The following is a 19,325-nucleotide window of genomic DNA, read 5'->3' as shown; positions in this document are numbered from 1 at the left end:
GTGATTTGACAATTCTGAAATCCCGGCTGAAGATATTTTCTGTTCTTGGTGTGACAGCCGAACAAAAGCTGCTGCCTCTCCTCATTATGATCAGAATAGAAGCTGATAGTCGGTCACTGAGAGAAAGATACGCAAAGGTTCAAAGGTTTAGCACATAAATGTTCTTCTCTGATGCTACGTAAGTAGACAACAGCTTGGAGATGAATGTACTGCAGGAATATAGATATAGGTACAGTTCATGCTGAGCATCATCTAGGGGTTAAATGCTCTCTCTCTATCTCTCTCACTCTCTCTCTCTCTCTCTCTCACACACACACTCACAGATATGGTAACTTTCTTTAATATCCACATTAAAGAGACAGAAAGGACAAGAAAGTGAAAGACTGAGAGAAACAGAGAGAGAGCGAGAGTGTGTGTGTGTGTGTGTGTGTGTGTGGTGAGGGAGTGAAGGGTGAGTCGGGAAAGACACACCAGCTTGCCGCATTGTCAAGGACACATCAAGGGGAGAGTGAGGAAGGGAGGAAGGGAGGAAAAAGAGAGCCACTGAGGCTTTGGGAGAGGATGAGGGAGGAGGTTGGGATGGATGGATGGATGGAGGGATGGAGGGATGGATGAAAGAGGAAGGGGCGGATTCGTGGAAAGAGGACAGCATTTGCAACGAGTGCTCGGCATAAGGCGACCTGATTGTCTTTCTGTCTCTTTAATTCGGTTTGAGCGCCAGATAGGTTCATGTTGTGTGTGTGTGTGTGTGTGTGTGTGTGTGTGGTGATGCTGGGCGCTGCATGAGACGCCAGGATGTCTCCGAACCGTCACAAAGCGGGACACAGGACGCAGACACGTTCGGAGGCCCCAACCAACCACAAAATTAAAGGAACTGTTCCTCCTCCCTAACAGCCAATCCGAAAAACCTAGAACGTTGACAGAATGACATCACCTGTTGCTGGGCAGTAACCTGTTGGCGACAGACAAGCCTGATATTCTGGTCTCCATGGAAACAGAATCACTTGGGGTTGAGGTTTAGGGAGAGGAGGGTAGGGAAGTGAACTTTTGGTTAACAGCTGCATTTAACAGGACGCTGATCCCCCAGCTGGTTTCCTGGGTGAAAGCAGAGGTTTAATACAGTGTCAGGGGGAGCAGAGGGTCAGTCGGGGGCTTCTGGGGGGGGGGTCATCATTTTGTTTTATTGACAGCCGGTCCTGTCATCGTGTTTTTACTGATAACCTCGAAATACAAATTCATCTTCCATTTCCTAGACGACGATAAACAGGAAGGTGTATTGATTGACGAAATCGTTGAAGCTTTTTAATACAGCATTAAAGTGATTTATACTATAAATGATTCAGCTGTGTTTGCAGATGGATTTTGGTTTTATTGGTTCTGGTCAATTTTGTTTTTAATTCCTTTTATTTAACCAACAGGAATTTTCTGGCAACTCAGCCTTTCTTTGTTTGTTTGTTTGTTTGTTTGTTTGTTTGTCAGGTCTGGGCGGGGACCCTGCAGACCTGGAGCGTCGGTCCCAAACATTTGGTCAAAACTTCATCCCTCCGAAGAAGCCCAAGACGTTTCTGGAGCTGGTGTGGGAGGCCTTGCAGGACGTGACGCTCATCATCCTGGAGGCTGCTGCCATCATCTCGCTCGGCCTCTCTTTCTACCAGCCCCCTGGGAAGGAAAGCGAATGTAAGGACGCCAGCGGCTGGGCGTTTACCAGCTTTAGCAGCTAACCAGCTAACTAACCAAGCATTTAGGAAATACTCAAAATAGCTTCCTAACTTTGATACCCGGTGGAATGGGGGGGCGGGGCATAGGCAGGGCCAGGAGGTGGACCCGAATCACACGGCAGACACACTTCCTCACCGTGTATTGCGGCGTACAGAGGCTCCTCGTCCTCCGGAGCAGCAACGGCAGCAGTGAACAGAGCTAAAAAGTGAGCGAGGATAGGGGGAGGGGCGTTAGCAGCAACAAAGCGCCAAATCGGGGACACCAGGCGCGCACACACAGGCTAACATGCTAGCTTACCATGCTAATAGCCACTGGGATTCAGCATCTTGCTCAAGGACACTTCCACATGTGGGTTGCAGAGGCTGGGATCAAACCACAGACCAATCGGTCAATAGTTGCTGATTCCGTTTGAAAGGCCCCATGGCAGCAGGAAGTCAGAAACGTGATTGATTTATTGACTGATTTATTGATTGATTGATTGACGGGGATACCTGTCTTTTAGGTTAAAATGGGATTTCTGCTTGGTTAACAGACTAGAGGCCCCGCGTTTAGCCGTTCATCCGTCTGCTTCGTGTTGTCCCCTTCAGCTTGTGGGGAGGTGTCAGGGGGAGCCGAGGACGAGGGCGAGGCTGACACCGGCTGGATTGAGGGTGCAGCCATCCTGCTGTCTGTCGTTTGTGTTGTCTTGGTTACGGCATTTAACGACTGGTCAAAAGAGAAGCAGTTCCGGGGTCTCCAGAGTCGGATCGAGCAAGAGCAGAGGTTCACTGTCGTTCGGAAAGGGAACGTCATCCAGATTCCCGTCGCTGACATGGTGGTGGGGGACGTGGCCCAGGTCAAGTACGGTAAGAAGTCGCTCACATTTGTGTTATGAGGAAAAAAACAGCTGACATTTAGATTCGTAATGATTATTCACTTTTATGTTCGACATGATGGTCAGTTAGAAACAATTCCTCTCAGCGTATGAGTTAGCAGGATCACTGAAAGCACGGAAATAAAGCACACCAAGTAGTAAATTCCACCAATTAGTAATGTTTAATCTGCACGGAAATAAAATAAACACAGGATATATAGCAGGGAAAGAAGGATTCGTCTATCGCTGATCCCTGAATGTCTATGCTAAGGTGACCTGCTGCCCGCCGACGGCGTCTTGGTACAAGGAAACGACCTGAAGATAGACGAGAGCTCTCTCACCGGAGAGTCTGACCACGTACGCAAGTCTGTGGACAAGGACCCCATGCTGCTCTCAGGTACGCCGTCACCTGCTTGGGTTGGTTGGACAGCCTGATGCTGGAGCGGACCTGCATGAGTTCTCTCCCGGTTCTCCAGCCCCATCCTGCCACCAAGAACACGCACTCTAGATGAACTAGTTACAAAAACACACACTCTAGATGAAGTAGTTACAAAAACACACACTCTAGATGAAGTAGTTACAAGAACACGCACTCTAGATGAAGTAGTTACAAAAACACACACTCTAGATGAAGTAGTTACAAGAACACGCACTCTAGATGAAGTAGTTACAAAAACACACACTCTAGATGAAGTAATTACAAAATCACGCACTCTAGATGAAGTAGTTACAAAAACACACACTCTAGATGAAATAGTTACAAAAACACACACTCTAGATGAAGTAGTTACAAAAACACACACTCTAGATGAAGTAGTTACAAGAACACGCACTCTAGATGAAGTAGTTACAAAAACACGCACTCTAGATGAAGTAGTTACAAAAACACACACTCTCGATGAAGTAGTTACAAAAACACGCACTCTAGATGAAGTAGTTACAAAAACACACACTCTAGATGAAGTAGTTACAAAAACACGCACTCTAGATGAAGTAGTTACAAAAACACACACTCTAGATGAAGTACTTAAAAGAACACACACTCTAGATTAACTAGTTACAAAAACACACACTCTAGATCAACTAGTTACAAAAACACACACTCTAGATGAACTAGTTACAAAAACACACACTCTAGATGAAGTAGTTACAAAAACACGCACTCTAGATCAACTAGTTACAAAAACACACACTCTAGATCAGACATGGGCAAACCCAGGCCCGGGGGCCATATGCGGCCCGTTGGTCTTTTTAATCCGGCCCGCCGAACTTGTCCAAATTATATCATTAAATATAATTGTATTATAATTGAACCTCATTCATTTGACCTTTTCCCTGTAATGCTACCTGTAAAAGGCCAAATCCTTTAATGCAATAGCTTTCATGTGTCATTTATATTCGCTCACACAAATACTCCATCCATCTGTGCTTGGTCCGGCCCCTCTGTCAAATTTTAGAACCTATTGTGGCCCGCGAGTCAAAAAGTTTGCCCACCCCTGCTCTAGATGAACTAGTTACAAAAACACACACTCTAGATGAAGTAGTTACAAAAACACGCACTCTAGATCAACTAGTTACAAAAACACACACTCTAGATCAACTAGTTACAAAAACACACACTCTAGATGAAGTAGTTACAAAAACACACACTCTAGATCAACTAGTTACAAAAACACACACTCTAGATGAACTAGTTACAAAAACACACACTCTAGATGAAGTAGTTACAAAAACACGCACTCTAGATCAACTAGTTACAAAAGCACACACTCTAGATCAACTAGTTACAAAAACACACACTCTAGATTAACTAGTTACAAAAACACACACTCTAGATGAAGTAGTGACAAAAACACAATCTAGATCAACTAGTTACAAAAACACACACTCTAGATTAACTAGTTACAAAAACACACACTCTAGATGAAGTAGTGACAAAAACACACACTCTAGATGAAGTAGTTACAAAAACACACACTCTAGATGAAGTAGTTACAAAAACACACACTCTAGATTAACTAGTTACAAAAACACACACTCTAGATGAAGTAGTGACAAAAACACACACACTAGATCAACTAGTTACAAAAACACACACTCTAGATGAAGTAGTGACAAAAACACACACTCTAGATGAAGTAGTTACAAAAACACGCACTCTAGATTAACTAGTTACAAAAACACACACTCTAGATCAACTAGTTACAAAAACACACACTCTAGATTAACTAGTTACAAAAACACACACTCTAGATTAACTAGTTACAAAAACACACACTCTAGATGAAGTAGTGACAAAAACACACACTCTAGATGAAGTAGTTACAAAAACACACACTCTAGATGAAGTAGTGACAAAAACACACACTCTAGATGAAGTAGTTACAAAAACACACACTCTAGATTAACTAGTTACAAAAACACACACTCTAGATCAACTAGTTACAAAAACACACACTCTAGAAGGCCTTTGACACCGTTAACCATTCAATCCTATTGAATAAACTAGGGGCGATTGGTTTTGATAGCACATCAACAAACTGGATGAAATCGTACCTAGAGGGACGAGAACAAATGGTAGACATAAACGGAACCTTGTCCTCGTCCCTCCCGGTAAGCTGTGGGGTTCCTCAAGGCAGCATTCTAGGACCGTTACTGTTCCTCCTATACATTAACGACATGAGTGCTGCCTGTAACTGCAAATTGTTCCTGTTTGCTGATGACTCAGCACTCCTGATTTCGGGAGAGGACAAAGTGCAGGTTGAGGAGGCTCTCAGCTCTGAGGTCACCAGAATCCGTACTTGGCTTACCGATAACAAACTGTCACTACATCTTGGCAAAACCGAATTGATTCTTTTTGGGTCTAAACACTCTCTACGTGAGATAAATGTTAATGATTTCAAGGTCACAGTCGATAATACAGTAATCTCCAGTAAAGAAGAGATTACCTATTTGGGCTGTGTTCTTGACAAATACCTGTCTGGTGATAGTATGGCAACGAAGGTGATCAAAAAAGTCAATCAAAGAACAAGATTTTTGGGCAGAATGTCTGCTTTTGTCTCCGGACGCTTGCTGGAGCCCTCGTTCAGCCCCTCTTTGACTATGCTAGCACCTCCTGGTATTCAAACATCAAAATATCGCTGAAAACCAGGCTCCAAACCTCCCAAAACAAACTGATTCGGCTACTCCTCAATCTGGGGCCCATGACCCACCTTCTTCCTGGACATTTTGCTAGCCTAAAATGGCTCAGGGTAGAAGACAGGGTTAAACAACTCAAAATGGGATTGGCATTTAAAATAGTCAATGCAGCTCTGCCCTCAGTCCCCTCAATCCCTGCATACCTGAATAAACACCTCCACAGATTTAGTGACACCCACAGCCACAACACTAGAGGGAGCTCAAACAACAACCTGATTACCCCCTCCTACAGGACTAACATGGGTAAATCATCTTTTTACAATACGGCCACCCAAGGGTGGAACGGTTTGACTCCCGCCCTCAAAACATGCACCTCTTTGGCCTCCTTCAAAACGGCCCTAAAAATACGCCTGTCAGGGGGACAGAAACGGAGATAGTCATCACGACTCTCTCCAGATCAAACCCCCCCTCCTTTTTTTTGTCCACCTACGTTGCACGTATTAATTGCTTTAGTAATTTATTGTAATTTATGTAAGTTATTTATTGGCATTCATTGTCATTTTGCATCAGTGGTGTAATTTATTTTAGATTAATTGTTAGTTTGCACTGGCGGTGTAAAATCATTTTATTTTTGTTTTTCTAATGTTACGTTGCATCAATTGAGTAATTTAATATTGGTTTTATTTTTATTTGTATTGTTAAATTTGTATTGTTAATTGTGGATGATTTATGTACGAAGGACTTTCAACGGAAACAAGACCGCAAGGGCTTTTTTGAAATGCTCCTCTTAGACAGGATGTTTGACTTTATTTGTACTGTAATACATGCTACTGTGTGACTGTACTTGTACTCTAACATTCTATCTAATAAATATATTCATCATCATCATCAGTGACAAAAACACACACTCTAGATTAACTAGTTACAAAAACACACACTCTAGATGAAGTAGTGACAAAAATACACACTCTAGATTAACTAGTTACAAAAACACACACTCTAGATGAAGTAGTGACAAAAACACACACTCTAGATGAAGTAGTGACAAAAATACACACTCTAGATGAAGTAGTTACAAAAACACGCGCTCTAGATTAACTAGTTACAAAAACACGCGCTCTAGATGAAATCGTTCAAGGTTTACATGTTTTTCCTCGTAGCTTTCTTGGCTTGATAAATGGCCGCGTTGTACTCGTCAACCAACCGAAGTTGATGCGCTCTGATTGGACGTTCAGGTACCCATGTGATGGAGGGCTCCGGCAGGATGCTGGTGACGGCCGTAGGCGTCAATTCACAGACGGGTATCATCTTTACCCTCCTGGGTGCTGGAGAAATGGAAGAGGACGGGAAGGACAAAAAAGGTACTGAAAGAGAGGAGTAGCGATGTACTGTAATGAAGTATAACGGACATAAGCATGTACTGACCTCTTTGATGAGCCTGGAGACGTCGGACTGGCCCCTGCAGCTTTGCGTTTGCACGTCTGTACCGTGTGTGTGGCGTTAGCCGTCTGCCTGAAGGATGTCAGATAAGAGCTTCACCAGGAAACACTCCAGCTTAAGCTCATCCATAATTTAGCCCATCCTGCTCCTCATCTTTCACTTTTTCACGCTCACTGTCTGCTGTTTTTATTTATTCCTCCCCTCTTTGCTAAACCATCTTTCGCCTCCTGTTTTTGTTTACCCCATTACCTCTGGCTCCTTGACCTCCCTCTATTCCTTCTTCCCTCCTTTAATCTGTGAGGGTTCGCAGATTGAATCCGTTATTGAGCGAGCACGGCCCATGAAGCGCTAGCGCGCCGCGTGCTAAGCCTTGTAAGGACTCTGCAGTCCGAGCACAATGGAGTGAATGACCGGGACCGGAGGATGGGATGCAGCATTGCTGATCTTCCATGCACAGATCAGCAGCGACGAAGCCTCCTGCTGGTGCAGCCCGGCGCACCAACTCGCTCACCGCTTCAGTTTGTGATTCTTTTCTTTTTTGCTCTCTTTTGTTTACCCTTTTTACCAAATCCTGTCGCGTGCCTCCAACCCCGTCCTTCCTCATGCGTCCCCCGAACAGAGGAGTGTACTCAGTTGCTCGTCTCCACAGACGCCAGTTACAGCACAGCCACCAATGGTACGTCAGCAAGCCGCCTCCCCTGCCCCGCCTACCTGCCCCGCCTACCTGCCCCGCTCCGTTCCTCAGCCAATCAATGGCCCCCAGTCGACGCTGTCATCACAGTGGCAGTCACCTTTCTCTTGCTCTCTTGACCCGCTCTATGAATATGTTTGCCCCTCCCTTTTACCACGCCTCTCTTTGTTGTCATTCTGAAATTGTGTGCCTGGAAGGTTGAAATTTGGACTGTTGAATATGCACACGTGAGAGCTGCTTTTTCAGTTTGTCTTTAAATGCACCGTGGCCTGATCGAAGCCCATTGTCTCTCAGGAAAACAGCCAGATGGCGCTGTGGAGAACAATCAGAACAAAGGTAAGGTCTACGTGAGCTGGACTAGTGTACACATAGTGCAGCTTCTTTTGGGGTTTTTTGCTGATTGTGTGTGTTTTAGCCAAGAAACAGGATGGGGGCATTGCCATGGAAATGCAGCCCCTGAAGAGTGCAGAGGGAGGTGAGGTGGAGGATAGGGAGAAGAAGAAGACCAATGTTCCGAAGAAAGAGAAGAGCGTACTGCAGGGCAAGCTCACCAAACTGGCGGTTCAAATCGGCAAAGCAGGCAAGACCCGACAGGCGTGACAGGATGGCGTGTTCGTGGCCCTTTAGCCCGTAGTCCTCGTTACTCGCTAAGAGAGAGCAGCTATAGATAGGGGTGCGCATAGCTGGTACTAGAGCAATAGAGAGCAATAGAGAGCAATACAAAGCAATACGGAGCAATACAGAGCAATGCAAAGCAATAGAGAGCAATACAAAGCAATACGGAGCAATACAGAGCAATGCAAAGCAATAGAGAGCAATACAAAGCAATACGGAGCAATACGGAGCAATACAGAGCAATACAGAGCAATAGAGAGCAATACAAAGCAATACGGAGCAATACGGAGCAATACAGAGCAATACGGAGCAATACAGAGCAATGCAGAGCAATAGAGAGAATAGAGAGCAATAGAGAGCAATACAGAGCAATACGGAGCAATACAGAGCAATGCAAAGCAATAGAGAGCAATACGGAGCAATACAGAGCAATACGGAGCAATGCAGAGCAATAGAGAGAATAGAGAGCAATAGAGAGCAATGCAGGGCAATAGAGAGCAATACAGAGCAATAGAGAGCAATACAGAGCAATACAAAGCAATACAGAGCAATATAGAGCAAGACAGAGCAATACAGAGCATACGGGATGTGGATGACGTGAAGACACTCGTAGGAAAGCAGAGGCACTAACGACGCCTCTGAATCTCCTCGCAGGTCTGGTGATGTCCGCCATCACCGTCATCATTCTGGTTCTGTATTTCGTCATCAACACGTTCGTGGTTGAAGGTCTGTTTGGTTACGACTCGGCAGCACGTTGACGTTCATGGCGTGGAGGGTAATATGTCGTGTGATGGTTGTTGCAGGTCACACGTGGTTGACGGAGTGCACTCCGGTGTACATCCAGTACTTTGTCAAGTTCTTCATCATTGGCGTCACCGTGCTGGTCGTGGCCGTCCCGGAGGGCTTGCCCCTCGCGGTCACCATCTCCCTGGCGTACTCTGTCAAGGTAGACCCTTCGGCCGTCACCTCTCTTCATTTCCAGTCCTTTTTTGGAGCTGGATCTTTACCTCCAGCAAGGAGGTTCTGTTTGTTAGCACGATTACAGAAAAACTGCTGGATGGATCCTGATGAATAAAAATCTGAAGATGGTCTTGGTCTAACTTGGACCCATTAAATTCTGAGAGCGATCCGGATTCCCGTCTGGATACAAAAACATCTGGATTTTCCCATTTACTTATAATGGAGGCTTTTTCTAAAAATGCTATCTTGTAAAATCTGCATTAAATTCAGTCACCAAGTATCAGAGTCATGAAGGGGTCCGATCTGAACCACCATGAAACATCTTCTGGTTCTGATCCAGAATGAGGTCAGGAACAAATACAGTAGTCCCTCATTTTCCGCGGGGGTTGCGTTCCAAAAACAACCCGCAATAAGTGAAATCCGCAATGTAGTCATCTTTATTTTTTTACAATTATTATACATGTACATAAATGTTTTAAGGCTTTATTGGATAGCTTAGCACAGCGGACCGGCAGCGGCTACATATATAAACAGGAAGAAACGATACCCATAAGGGACGTAACGTTTATGCTCCTACAAAATAAAAGCCTCTTTTTACACAGAGAATAAGAGCGCTATAAAACAATCGCTTAACAAATAAACATGATAGCTTGTAGAAATAACGAATTTAATTTTAATGACACAAGTTATTAATAGCAACTTGCGCGCATTTCACAGTTCCTCCGACCACGCCTCTTTGTCCTTGCGCCGTTTCAAGGCGCGTTCAAGTGCAAAAAATAAAATCTGAAAAATTGTATTAAAACTCTGCGAAGCAGCGAAGTCGCAGAAGATGAACCGCATTATATCGAGGGACGACTGTATTACAGTTTAACATTAAATCTATTTATGGATTTAGGAATCAGTTAAAAAGATACCAAGAACAATCTAGAACCTTCTGGTTCTGATCCAGATCACCATGTTGGTTTGGCCTTAGCTTCGTATTTAGCTCTGCACCTGAGGCCGTGCTATATGAGCTGCTGCATGAATAAAGAAGTCTAATTACACGTTGTCCTCTAGCCGTCATCACTCACTCACAAACCCGTCCTCCTCTCACACTTCCCTCTGCGCTCCATTCCTTCTTTATTGGTAGAAAATGATGAAGGACAACAACCTTGTGCGCCACTTGGACGCGTGCGAGACCATGGGCAACGCCACGGCCATCTGCTCCGACAAAACCGGCACCCTCACCACCAACCGCATGACGGTGGTGCAAACGTTCCTGGGTGAGTGACCCCGAGCAGGACCGACAGTCCGACCGCTGCCGAGGACGCATCGATTGTTGGATGAATATTAACATGATTACTACTCTAAGTGATAAACGATACCTATTTACGTGAGATTGTCGTTTCCCAGGTGACGTGCAGCACCGGGTGATTCCAGATCCTGGACAAATCAACTCGCGGACGCTGAATCTGTTGGTCAATGCTATTGCTATCAACAGCGCCTACACCTCCAAGATCTTAGTGAGTGACGCAGCCATGATGGCGGCGCTACTGTTTATTGTGAGAACTTTAATGCAACGTTTTTGTGTCTCTTTGGATCTCTGCCTCTCTGATGTGGCCCCCCAGCCCCCTGATATAGAGGGGGGTCTGGCTAAGCAGGTGGGCAACAAGACTGAGTGTGGCCTGCTGGGGTTTGTGTTAGACCTACAACAGGACTACACCCCCGTCCGGGAGCAGATTCCTGAGGAGAGGATATACAAGGTAGGGAACACTGCGTCTTATATTGACATATAATATTGGGACATTCCAAACAGGTGTTTTACGGACGTTCCACAACGAGACATTCCATTTCACCCGCCCAGACTTTCATGAAATGTTAAATTTGATATTTTGGAACATTTGTAACATTAAAAATTCTGCGTTTGTGTACGGCGAATCAACGATCTTGTCACAAATGCAGCACTTCCCATTCTCAGCAGTAGCACTAGTATGTCCCAAATTGAAAGAATGGATCATGGAAGCAACTTCCTGTTTCATGGCAAACGACTGAAGCTGCATTTCCATGGAACGCTTTCATCATTCGGCTGTTTCAGTCTGCGAGGGACAATCTGTGGGAGGAGTTTAAATAAGTAAAAGATGGACAAGACACGTCAAACGTTGTCGCGCCGCAGCAGCGGAATAAAAAATAAAACCTAACGAGCCATTCCCCTCGCCAGGCCGCATCGCAAGATCAGGTTCCAGTGCAGTCCATTTGGGATTTCTGAGCTGGGGTTTCTGTCGGCTTCACATTCTCCTGATTCTTTAATGTCTCTGTCTCAGGTCTACACATTCAACTCGGTGCGGAAGTCCATGAGCACGGTGATCCGGCGGCCCGATGGCGGCTTCCGTCTTTACAGCAAAGGAGCCTCTGAGATCATGCTGAAGAAGTGAGTGAGGAGGAGGAGGAGGAGGAGGCCTGTGCTCGCGGCTGATGGTGTGAAGGATTGATGAGCTAATCCGATTGGATGTGGGAGACTCTACTCATGCTGTCCTGGATCTGTCCGTCCTTCTTCAGGTGTTCATACATCCTAGATGCCAATGGAGAAGCTCGCAGCTTCCGTCCACGGGACAGAGACGAAATGGTGAAACAGGTGAAGCCTTTATAGCAGTATCAATTTATCATGATTGATTAAGTTGTGGTCTGCTGGTGAAGTGGGACATTCACACGGGTTGATGTCTTCATTCACACTGGTTGATGTCTTCATTCACACTGGTTGATGTCTTCATTCACACTGGTTGATGTCTTCGTTCACACGGGTTGATGTCTTCATTCACACGGGTTGATGTCTTCATTCACACGGGTTGATGTCTTCATTCACACGGGTTGATGTTTTCATTCACACGGGTGGATGTCTTCATTCACACGGGTGGATGTCTTCATTCACACTGGTTGATGTTTTCATTCACAGGGGTTGATGTCATTCACACTGGTTGATGTCTTCATTCACACGGGTTGATGTCATTCACACTGGTTGATGTCTTCATTCACACGGGTTGATGTCTTCATTCACACGGGTTGATGTCTTCATTCACACTGGTTGATGTCTTCATTCACACTGGTTGATGTCTTCATTCACACGGGTTGATGTCTTCATTCACACGGGTGGATGTCTTCATTCACACGGGTGGATGTCTTCATTCACACTGGTTGATGTCTTCATTCACACTGGTTGATGTCTTCATTCACACTGGTTAATGTCTTCATTCACACTGGTTGATGTCTTCATTCACACGGGTGGATGTCTTCATTCACACTGGTTGATGTCTTCATTCACACGGGTTGATGTCTTCATTTACACTGGTTGATGTCTTCATTCACACGGGTTGATGTCTTCATTCACACGAGTTGGTGTCTTCATTCACACGGGTGGATGTCTTCATTCACACTGGTTGATGTCTTCATTCACACGGGTTGATTGGGTTTTCCTTGTCCTGACCCGGTTTGATAGGTGATCGAGCCGATGGCGTGTGAGGCCTTGAGAACCATCTGCATTGCCTTCCGTGACCTGCCATGCAACCCGGAACCAGACTGGGACAATGAAGGAGAGGTAGTGACGGAGCTGACCTGCATCACTGTGGTCGGGATAGAGGACCCTGTGAGACCTGAGGTACCGTGGCGTCCTTTGATTGGACGTTCAGCTGGTAGTACGCTGACCCTGATACACGGTTGTATTTTAACGTGGGTACCTCTCCTTGTGCCGATCAGGTCCCTGAGGCCATCCGGAAGTGTCAGCGTGCCGGCATCACAGTGCGGATGGTGACTGGTGACAACATTAACACAGCCAGGGCCATCGCTGCTAAATGCGGCATCATCCACCCCGGGGACGATTTCATCTGTCTGGAGGGTAAAGACTTCAACCGACGAATCCGGAACGAGAAAGGAGAGGTGCGCTCTGCCTTCACGTGGATTAGATGTGGGACTAAGTCACACAGCATTTAAAGATGTGCATGTAGAGGTAACTAAAGGCGGCACATGAGACAATGGAGGAAGGAAGACAGGCTCGGACGATGATGAGAATATTAAAGTGAAATATTCCTGGATCTATAAATAAACCTCGCTCTACCTCTAAATGTAAGCATGTCTGTCACATTCAAAGGACCGCCTCTCTGAAGAACATCATCAAACTAAAAAAAGAATGTTCTCCTTTCAAGCAGGACTGTTTTGTCTGAGCAGCATCCGACAATGCTGGAAGTACAACAGCTGGTCCTCACCCGATGACAGAGTTACCCTAACGGTACCTGTTGCTAAACGGTTTAGTCGTTAAACAAAACCCCGACATTTTGAGTGGTCAAAAAATATTTCTATTCCATTGATACTGAACAGATGTACGTACTCATGCAGCCGGTGCATTCCGCTCGTCTTGACAGAGATTCCTGATACCTAAACACAGAGTTTTAAATTTCAGAAAGCCCGTCGATACTCTGAGTCGTTGTTAAGCGAGTACCAGCTGTATTAGAACCAGCTGTGGTAGAACCAGCTGTGTTAGGACCAGCTGTGGTAGAACCAGCTGTGTTAGGACCAGCTGTGGTAGAACCAGCTGTGTTAGGACCAGCTGTGTTAGGACCAGCTGTGGTAGAACCAGCTGTGGTAGAACCAGCTGTGTTAGAACCAGCTGTGGTAGAACCAGCTGTGTTAGGACCAGCTGTGGTAGAACCAGTTGTGTTAGAACCAGCTGTGTTAGGACCAGCTGTGTTAGGACCAGCTGTGGTAGAACCAGCTGTGGTAGAACCAGCTGTGGTAGAACCAGCTGTGTTAGGACCAGCTGTGTTAGAACCAGCTGTGGTAGAACCAGCTGTGTTAGGACCAGCTGTGTTAGAACCAGCTGTGGCAGAACCAGCTGTTTTAGAACCAGCTGTGTTAGGACAAAGGAATTTTTTGAATGAATATTTTACTGCAGCATTCCATTCATCATTGTCCATTTTGGAAACAGTTGAAATTTGCGGAGTGATGGTTCTCCCCATGGCCACTTGGGTTCTCTCCGGTTTCCTCCAAAAACATGCAATTTAAGCGAAGTGATGACTCCAAAATGTCCATCGTGTGTGAGTGTGTGCATGGATGCTCGTCTGTCTCTGCGTGGGCCCGCGATGCGCTGGCGATACATTCGGAGTGTACCCCCCCTCTCGCCCATCGGGAGCTGGGATAGGCTCCAGCAACTCCCGTCACCCGCAAAGCGGAAAAGCGGAAAAGCGGATGAAAATGGATGGAGGGTCAACGACGTCCCGTTTTCGCTGCGGTGTCTTTTTTCCATTTTGCCCTTCGTCATCGTGACCTTTTGTTCTCTCCATCTGCCTGACAGATTGAACAGGAACGTATCGATAAAATCTGGCCCAAACTCCGAGTGCTGGCTCGGTCCTCGCCAACAGACAAACACACTCTGGTCAAAGGTGAGTCTCAAGTGAATTAACCCCCCCCCCCACACACACACACACACACTTCCATTCTTTTTCTTTGCTCATTTGCATCCAGGCATCATCGACAGCAGCGTCATAGAACAGAGGCAGGTTGTTGCAGTGACTGGGGATGGAACCAATGACGGGCCGGCTCTGAAGAAAGCTGATGTGGGCTTTGCCATGGTAACATATCGACCCTTAACATTTATTAAACTGCATGTGTCGGTGAAATGGTATTTTATAAATCCATGTTGAGGAAAAATGCCTCCTAACAAAATGACATGTTATGAGTAACTATCGCCTGCTGCCTCTGTCGTGATCCGTGTCAGGGCATTGCAGGGACAGACGTGGCAAAAGAGGCATCCGACATCATCCTGACGGATGACAACTTCAGCAGCATTGTCAAGGCGGTGATGTGGGGACGGAACGTCTATGACAGCATCTCCAAGTTCCTGCAGTTTCAGCTGACGGTCAACGTCGTGGCCGTCATCGTGGCCTTCACCGGGGCCTGCATCACTCAGGTAGGCAGATTCACCGAGACCTCCAGGCTGGCATGGAAACCCAGCCGAGGACACCCCGGCTCCTCTGAGCACGGCTCACACGGCGCCTTTCTTCCAGGACTCGCCTCTGAAGGCAGTGCAGATGCTGTGGGTCAATCTGATCATGGACACTTTTGCCTCTCTTGCCCTGGCCACCGAACCCCCTACTGAGGCCCTGTTGCTACGGAAACCCTACGGGCGGAACAACCCCCTCATCTCACTGACCATGATGAAGAACATTCTGGGCCACGGGGTGTACCAGCTGGTCATCATCTTCACCCTGCTGTTCATAGGTGGGAACAGCACGCAGCATGCCATTCCATCGATCATGGAAAAGTTGAACAGTAGATTTATTGTGGTTTGATTTCAAACATTAATTACTCCTTTCTCCAAACTCCAGGCGAACGCATATTTAACATCGACAGTGGGCGTAATGCTCCACTCCACTCCCCTCCCTCTGAGCATTACACCATCATTTTCAACACCTTCGTCCTCATGCAGCTTTTCAATGAGATCAATGCTCGCAAGATCCATGGAGAGAGAAACGTCTTTGATGGAATATTTGCCAATCCCATATTTTGTTCCATCGTTCTCGGAACCTTTGCTGTGCAGGTAAGTTTTGGCGCACACTGTGATTGATAATATTTGTTACCTAGCCTTTTATTGGCGAGTGAGTATAAAAACAGAAAAGACGAGGAGACGAGAAAATGATAGTTTTAAAGCGTCAGTAGGTTATGAAGGCCAAGAGTAGTCTGCAAAGCAAAGCTGGGGAGATGACAAGAAGAGGAGGGAATAGATACGAGGATGGATGCATTCCACAATTCATGTGGTGGAGCAGAAAAGGAGGGAAAGGGATCATCTGTGTTCTGGAATGAGAGAGAGAGAGAGCAAGTTGAGGACTGGATCCAGAATGTGCTGACAGAGATTAAGAATAACAGACAAATGAGAAGGATGGATCCTGCCCCTCTACAGAAAGTCCGGATTGCGGCATGAAGTGCGCTGCAGTGTAATAGATGTGGTTCTGTAGGGTAATAAATACGGTTCTGTAGTGTGATAGATGTGGTTCTGTAGGGTAATAAATACGGTTCTGTAGTGTGATAGATGTGGTTCTGTAGGGTAATAGATACGGTTCTGTAGTGTGATAGATGTGGTTCTGTAGGGTAATAGATACGGTTCTGTAGTGTGATAGATGTGGTTCTGTAGGGTAATAGATACGGTTCTGTAGTGTGATAGATGTGGTTCTGTAGTGTGATAGATGTGGTTCTGTAATGTGATAGATGTGGTTATGTAGTGTGAGATCTGTGGTTCTGTAGTGTGATAGATGTGGTTCTGTAGTGTGAGAGCTGTGGTTCTGTAGAGTAAGATGTGGTTCTGTAGTGTGATAGATGTGGTTCTGTAGTGTGAGAGCTGTGGTTCTGTAGAGTAAGATGTGGTTCTGTAGTGTGATAGATGTGGTTCTGTAGTGTGAGAGCTGTGGTTCTGTAGAGTAAGATGTGGTTCTGTAGTGTGATAGACATGGTTCTGTAGTGTGAGAGACGTGGTTCTGTAGAGTAAGACGTGGTTCTGTAGTGTGAGAGCTGTGGTTCTGTAGTGTGATAGATGAGGTTCTGTAGTGTAATAAATGTGGTTCTGTAGTGTGATAGATGTGGTTCTGTAGGGTAATAGATACGGTTCTGTAGTGTGATAGATGTGGTTCTGTAGGGTAATAGATACGGTTCTGTAGTGTGATAGATGTGGTTCTGTAGTGTGATAGATGTGGTTCTGTAGTGTGATAGATGTGGTTATGTAGTGTGAGATCTGTGGTTCTGTAGTGTGATAGATGTGGTTCTGTAGTGTGAGAGCTGTGGTTCTGTAGAGTAAGATGTGGTTCTGTAGTGTGAGAGCTGTGGTTCTGTAGAGTAAGACGTGGTTCTGTAGTGTGAGAGACGTGGTTCTGTAGAGTAAGACGTGGTTCTGTAGTGTGAGAGCTGTGGTTCTGTAGTGTGATAGATGAGGTTCTGTAGTGTAATAAATGTGGTTCTGTAGTGTGATAGATGTGGTTCTGTAGGGTAATAGATACGGTTCTGTAGTGTGATAGATGTGGTTCTGTAGTGTGATAGATGTGGTTATGTAGTGTGAGAGCTGTGGTTCTGTAGTGTGATAGATGTGGTTCTGTAGTGTGATAGATGTGGTTCTGTAGAGTAAGATGTGGTTCTGTAGTGTGATAGATGTGGTTCTGTAGTGTGAGAGCTGTGGTTCTGTAGAGTAAGATGTGGTTCTGTAGTGTGATAGATGAGGTTCTGTAGGGTAATAGATACGGTTCTGTAGTGTGATAGATGTGGTTCTGTAGAGTAAGATGTGGTTCTGTAGTGTGATAGATGTGGTTCTGTAGGGTAATAGATACGGTTCTGTAGTGTGATAGATGTGGTTCTGTAGAGTAAGATGTGGTTCTGTAGTGTGATAGATGTGGTTCTGTAGTGTGAGAGCTGTGGTTCTGTAGAGTAAGATGTGGTTCTGTAGTGTGATAGATGAGGTTCTGTAGGGTAATAGATACGGTTCTGTAGTGTGATAGATGTGGTTCTGTAGAGTAAGATGTGGTTCTGTAGTGTGATAGATGTGGTTCTGTAGGGTAATAGATACGGTTCTGTAGTGTGATAGATGTGGTTCTGTAGAGTAAGACGTGGTTCTGTAGTGTGAGAGCTGTGGTTCTGTAGTGTGATAGATGAGGTTCTGTAGTGTAATAAATGTGGTTCTGTAGTGTGAGAGATGTGGTTCTGTATTGTAAGACGTGGTTCTGCAGTGTAATAGATGTGGTTCTGGCGCCACCACCAGGGACAGACACAGACTGCAGCGCATTGTACGTGCTGCGGAGAAGGTGATCGGCTGCAAGCTGCCATCCCTCCAGGACCTGCAGGTCTCCAGGACTCGGAGGCGTGCAGGTCGGATCATAGCCGACCCTTCCCACCCTGGACATGGACTCTTTGTCTCTCTCCCCTCGGACAGGAGGCTACGGTCCATCCGGACCAGAACCTCCCGCCACAAGAACAGCTTCTTCCCCTCGGCTATAAGACTCATGAACAATTAATACTTCTGTATCGCACCCATGAACACTTTACAACCTGTAACTTGCACTGTCCTTGTGTTTCCTGTTGCACGATTGCAGAAAGATTCCTAGTCTGTGAACCCTCATTGACAATGACGATAAACCAATTCTGATTCTGATTCTGTTAGATGTAGTTCTGCAGCGTCGGGAATGGCATCCGGCGTAAACATTTGCCACAAGTAATTATGCAGATCAACATAAATAAAAACGTCATGGAGGATCAGAGTGTTCTAGAGGTGATTCGAGAGGAGAGGAGAAGGAGAAGTTCTTACTCTCCACAGGTAGGAGGTGAGTCAGAGGAGAAGGAGAAGTTCTTACGCTCCACAGGTAGGAGGTGAGTTAGAGGAGAAGGAGAAGTTCTTACGCTCCACAGGTAGGAGGTGAGTTAGAGGAGAAGGAGAAGTTCTTACGCTCCACAGGTAGGAGGTGAGTTAGAGGAGGAGGAGAAGTTCTTACTCTCCACAGGTAGGAGGTGAGTTAGAGGAGAAGGAGAAGTTCTTACGCTCCACAGGTAGGAGGTGAGTTAGAGGAGAAGGAGAAGTTCTTACGCTCCACAGGTAGGAGGTGAGTTAGAGGAGGAGGAGAAGTTCTGGACTGACTTGGATGAAGTGGTTCAGAGCATCCTAGCAGTGAGAGAGTCCTGATTGGAGCAGACCTCAATGGGCATGTTGGTGAAGGAAATAGAGGAGATGAAGAAGTGATGGTAAGTTTGGTGTTCAGGACAGGAACCGAGAAGGACAGATGCTGGTGGACTTTACCAAAAGGAGGGACATGGCAGTAGTTTACACTTATTTTATAGACTAGAACATAGGGCGACCTACAAGAGCGGAGGGAGGAGCACATCTTGTGTAGACGGAGCAGTTTAGAGGAGGTTGGT

The 19,325-nt window shown here is 45.9% G+C and overlaps 1 protein-coding gene across 1 annotated transcript in view; it reads left to right on the top strand.

The window, feature by feature from the left end:
- Window positions 1-19,325, top strand: part of atp2b3b (ATPase plasma membrane Ca2+ transporting 3b) — a 32,922-nt gene that overhangs the window by 4,208 nt on the left and 9,389 nt on the right. Inside the window, exons 2-21 of the mRNA XM_068749867.1 lie at window positions 1,480-1,677; window positions 2,307-2,564; window positions 2,844-2,969; window positions 6,946-7,071; window positions 8,136-8,177; window positions 8,257-8,421; window positions 9,111-9,182; window positions 9,260-9,402; window positions 10,546-10,678; window positions 10,809-10,918; window positions 11,024-11,158; window positions 11,717-11,823; window positions 11,952-12,027; window positions 12,886-13,044; window positions 13,143-13,322; window positions 14,734-14,821; window positions 14,904-15,010; window positions 15,157-15,348; window positions 15,446-15,659; window positions 15,767-15,978. Coding sequence (XP_068605968.1) covers window positions 1,480-1,677; window positions 2,307-2,564; window positions 2,844-2,969; window positions 6,946-7,071; window positions 8,136-8,177; window positions 8,257-8,421; window positions 9,111-9,182; window positions 9,260-9,402; window positions 10,546-10,678; window positions 10,809-10,918; window positions 11,024-11,158; window positions 11,717-11,823; window positions 11,952-12,027; window positions 12,886-13,044; window positions 13,143-13,322; window positions 14,734-14,821; window positions 14,904-15,010; window positions 15,157-15,348; window positions 15,446-15,659; window positions 15,767-15,978 — 2,843 coding nt within the window. The remainder of the gene's footprint in view (window positions 1-1,479; window positions 1,678-2,306; window positions 2,565-2,843; window positions 2,970-6,945; window positions 7,072-8,135; window positions 8,178-8,256; window positions 8,422-9,110; window positions 9,183-9,259; window positions 9,403-10,545; window positions 10,679-10,808; window positions 10,919-11,023; window positions 11,159-11,716; window positions 11,824-11,951; window positions 12,028-12,885; window positions 13,045-13,142; window positions 13,323-14,733; window positions 14,822-14,903; window positions 15,011-15,156; window positions 15,349-15,445; window positions 15,660-15,766; window positions 15,979-19,325) is intronic.

The sequence above is a fragment of the Brachionichthys hirsutus genome, chromosome 2, assembly GCF_040956055.1.
Source record: "Brachionichthys hirsutus isolate HB-005 chromosome 2, CSIRO-AGI_Bhir_v1, whole genome shotgun sequence".
In the NCBI taxonomy this organism is placed as follows: Eukaryota; Metazoa; Chordata; class Actinopteri; order Lophiiformes; family Brachionichthyidae; genus Brachionichthys; species Brachionichthys hirsutus.
The sequence above is the reverse complement of the archived record's forward strand: the minus strand, read 5'-3'. Positions and strand labels throughout refer to the sequence as shown.